General features: G+C 44.7%; 1 protein-coding gene across 1 annotated transcript; it reads left to right on the top strand.

Moving 5' to 3' along the window:
- Window positions 1–256: 256 nt before the first annotated feature.
- On the top strand, window positions 257–2,725 carry LOC138771171 (DNA damage-regulated autophagy modulator protein 1-like). The gene is made up of 9 exons (XM_069950705.1): window positions 257–409; window positions 645–712; window positions 909–1,051; window positions 1,211–1,382; window positions 1,477–1,532; window positions 1,700–1,786; window positions 1,908–2,038; window positions 2,202–2,259; window positions 2,361–2,725. Exons 1-7 carry the CDS (start codon window positions 291–293, stop codon window positions 1,986–1,988), a joined length of 726 nt encoding a protein of 241 aa, XP_069806806.1. The 5' UTR covers window positions 257–290; the 3' UTR covers window positions 1,989–2,038; window positions 2,202–2,259; window positions 2,361–2,725.
- Window positions 2,726–3,367: the final 642 nt, after the last annotated feature.

Below are 3,367 nucleotides of genomic sequence, written 5' to 3'. Positions count from 1 at the left end.
ATACATCCCATAGTGACAGTGCATCCCACAATATACTGTATACATCAAATAGTGACAGTACATCCCATAATATATACTACAATAATATATATACAATATGTACATTAAGTAAAAGCAAAAATACAGGAGAGAAGATCTGCAACACTGAGGACCAATCATGTCCAGGCTGATGATGTCACAATGACAGAGTAACTGCATCAGTGACATCATCGGCTTCCCAGCCCATAAATCCCCCTGCCGGACAGTAATCTGCCTTCTTGATCTGTGAGAGCAGAGATAGAGCGATCACCATGGAGATCCGCGGTCTGGCCTTCCTGCCTGTGGCCTGGAGTCTATGGAGTCTATGGGGCCTGTATATGCTGGTTATCCTGACTGTCATCTCAGGACACAACCAGCAGCCGTACATCAGGTAAGACGGCCAGAAGTACTATGTTATTCTATTATTATTACTGGGTTATCTCTGGGTTATTATTATTATTATTATTATTATTATTATTATTATTATTATTTCTATGATATATGTGGATTATTATTTATTATTATTATTACTATTTCTGTATTATTATTTCATTATTATTATTATTATTATTATTATTATTACTATTATTATTATTAGATAACTCCCAGCGTTTCCTCTCTTTCAGTGGCACGGGAATACAGTCCCCGGAGTCGGTGGTATACACCATTGTCTTCCTGGTCTTATCCATCCTAGGTAAGTGGCTGCGGCTTCCTATAGGGCGGTGACATTAGGAGGAGCTCAGCGCTCAGTGATGGCGGTAACTCTCCGATCACTATATACCGCTGACCGGCCGCCATACCTGGAGATTATATCCATCACTGGGTCCTGGAGCAGATATACACATGACCTGTGGAGATCTGGGGCTGGTAACACGTCTTCTCTATTTCAGGACCTGGCATTGCGTTCCTCCATTACAGGTTCATGTTACATCGGTGTGAACCAGCGGAGAAGGGCTTCATCATCTGCCAGAGACTCCTCCTTATCATCGGGTGGATCGTGGCCATTGGGACCTCTGTGAACGCTGTATATTCAGTGAGTATATACCGTATATATTGTAGTATACAGGACCTCAGACCAAGTGATATATAGAGGGGTCATTGCGGGGGGTCAGGAGGTTTTGTATTACACTCCACCTGAGGCTGCTGAGGTTGGGGATGCTGTATGACACTGACAGGTCTCTTTATGGTCTAGGTGAGAAGCAATCCTTTGGCCCACAGGATCGGCGCAGGAGTGGCCTTTGTCGGCACAGCAATTTACAATGTTTGCCAAGCTGGATTCCTGTACAGAAGATCGTACAGCAGCCGCCTGATGTGCCACATGAGACTGGCCGCAGCCTTGGGGACCATCGTGATACTGGTTCTGTGTAAGTAACATGTTGTGTGCTGGATACACTGTACAATAGGTCAGACGTGACAGTATAGGAGGCGATATAATACTACTATTCTGTTTCTTTCCAGTTGCTGTAGGAATGGTCTCCTTCTACACTGAGCTGTGTACCGGACGTTGTGCTGAGGTGAGTGCCTGTCACTAGTCACCATCTTGTGTAATCCTCATGTGTCCTGTATAAGAGTAATATAGAACCTCTTGGTGGACATGTCCCCCCATCTCCTCCCAGTCCTGAGCCCCTGGTGAGTACAGCCGCACACTAACCCCCCTATTCTGTCCTTCTATCTCCTGCAGATCTTCAATGTGCCCGTCCTGGTAAGTGAGTACCTGGGATTCTGCGGCCTGACATTACACCAGCTAACCAGCTACACAGACTTCCAGGTGAGGAGATGACGGGTGAAGGTCTCATTGGGCGACAGATATCGTCCTGTTCCTCGTATAGAAAGTTATAAGAGATCAGTGATGTCTGATCATTAATGTTCTTTCTTCTTGTTTTTCTTAGAGTTTATCTGTAACGGTCTCCAGTGACGGCATCACCATCTGCCTGAGGGAGAAGACCGAGGACCCTGAAAACCCTGCCTAACATCCAGGAGAACGAGGATGTGTATAGAGAGTCCCGGGCGATGTGCTGAGGTGAGTGCCTGTCACTAGTCACCATCTTGTGTAATCCACCTGTCCTGTATAAGAGTAATATAGAACCTCTTGGCGGACATGTCATCCCCATCTCCTTCCATACCTGAGCCCCTGGTGAGTACAGCCGCACACTAACCCCCCTATTCTGTCCTATCTCCTGCAGATCTTCTATTTGCCCGTCCTGGTAGCTGAATATATAGGACTCTGAGACAAATTTCCAGGTGAGTAGATGACGTGTGAAGGTCTCATGGACTCCAGATATAATCCCCTTCCTCATATATACATAGAGATCATTAATCTTCTTTCTTCTTCTTTTTCCTAGCGTCTGTCTCTAATGTTATCCTGAGAAGGCGTCTCCATCTGCCTGAGGGAAAAGACCCAGAACCCTAAAACCTCGGGGACTGGAGAAAGATACAACAACATGCGGACAACGCTGGATTATACCATCTCATCACACTACAGAATCTCCTACATGTCAGCTCTATGGCCGGAGAATGGAGACGGCTGAGAAATCCCCATGATACAATGGGACAGCGGCTCGATCTGGCTGGAAATTCCGTCACTTTTGCTCAGTGTGAACGGCCTGAAAAGCTGGAATCGTCCCACCCAGAGGATAAAGCTCAGTAAATTTGGCAGGGTGAATGGGGGCAAGGTTTTCTATATGACCGATGTACAAGTATTGATAAATCTCCCCCTATGGGTCCTTAATAAAGATATAAAATGATCGCTAGTGTTTTCTTCATTTGTATTAATAAAAATAGAAGATATATACAGCCACTAGTGACATTGCATCCCCCAATATATACAGCCACTAGTGACATTGCATCCCCCCCACCCCAATATATGTATATATAGTGGTACCTCAGTTCTGTTGGTTCCAGAAGGCAGTCTGAGAACTGAGCAGTGTCTTCCCATAGGAAATAATGTAAGTGTGTATAATTGGTTCCAGCCCCCACCAATAATTACAGACAGTATCCATATATTACATTGATAAATTCCCATTATAATCACTACAGAAGAGTACAGTTCAGAGCAGTACTATACTATACAGTACATTTTAAACAAGAAACATTTAAAAAAAAAACACACAATTATAAAACAGTAGTCACCAACTTCTCACTCATCCTTTACTGTGCCCCCCCTCCCAGTACTGTACAGGATGGGAGATGGTGGTGCACTGACTGTACTACTACTGTGCTGTATATGCACTCCAGCAATCTTATACAGTACAGGATGGGAGATGGTGGTGCACTGACTGTACTACTACTGTGCTGTATATGCACTCCAGCAATCTTATACAGTACAGGATGGGAGATAGTGGTGCACTGA

This window comes from Dendropsophus ebraccatus, chromosome 13, assembly GCF_027789765.1.
Source record: "Dendropsophus ebraccatus isolate aDenEbr1 chromosome 13, aDenEbr1.pat, whole genome shotgun sequence".
NCBI classification, from domain to species: Eukaryota; Metazoa; Chordata; class Amphibia; order Anura; family Hylidae; genus Dendropsophus; species Dendropsophus ebraccatus.
Note: the sequence above shows the minus strand (reverse complement) of the source record. Positions and strands in the feature narration are given on the sequence as shown.

Excerpts from the sequence above, each read along its gene's own strand:
- LOC138771171 (XM_069950705.1), top strand. The coding sequence starts at position 291 with ATGGAGATCCGCGGTCTGGCCTTCCTGCCTGTGGCCTGGAGTCTATGG. Across the intron at positions 713-908 it reads CCTGGTCTTATCCATCCTAG|GACCTGGCATTGCGTTCCTC; the intron begins GTAAGTGGCTGC and ends TCTCTATTTCAG. Across the intron at positions 1,383-1,476 it reads CATCGTGATACTGGTTCTGT|TTGCTGTAGGAATGGTCTCC; the intron begins GTAAGTAACATG and ends GTTTCTTTCCAG.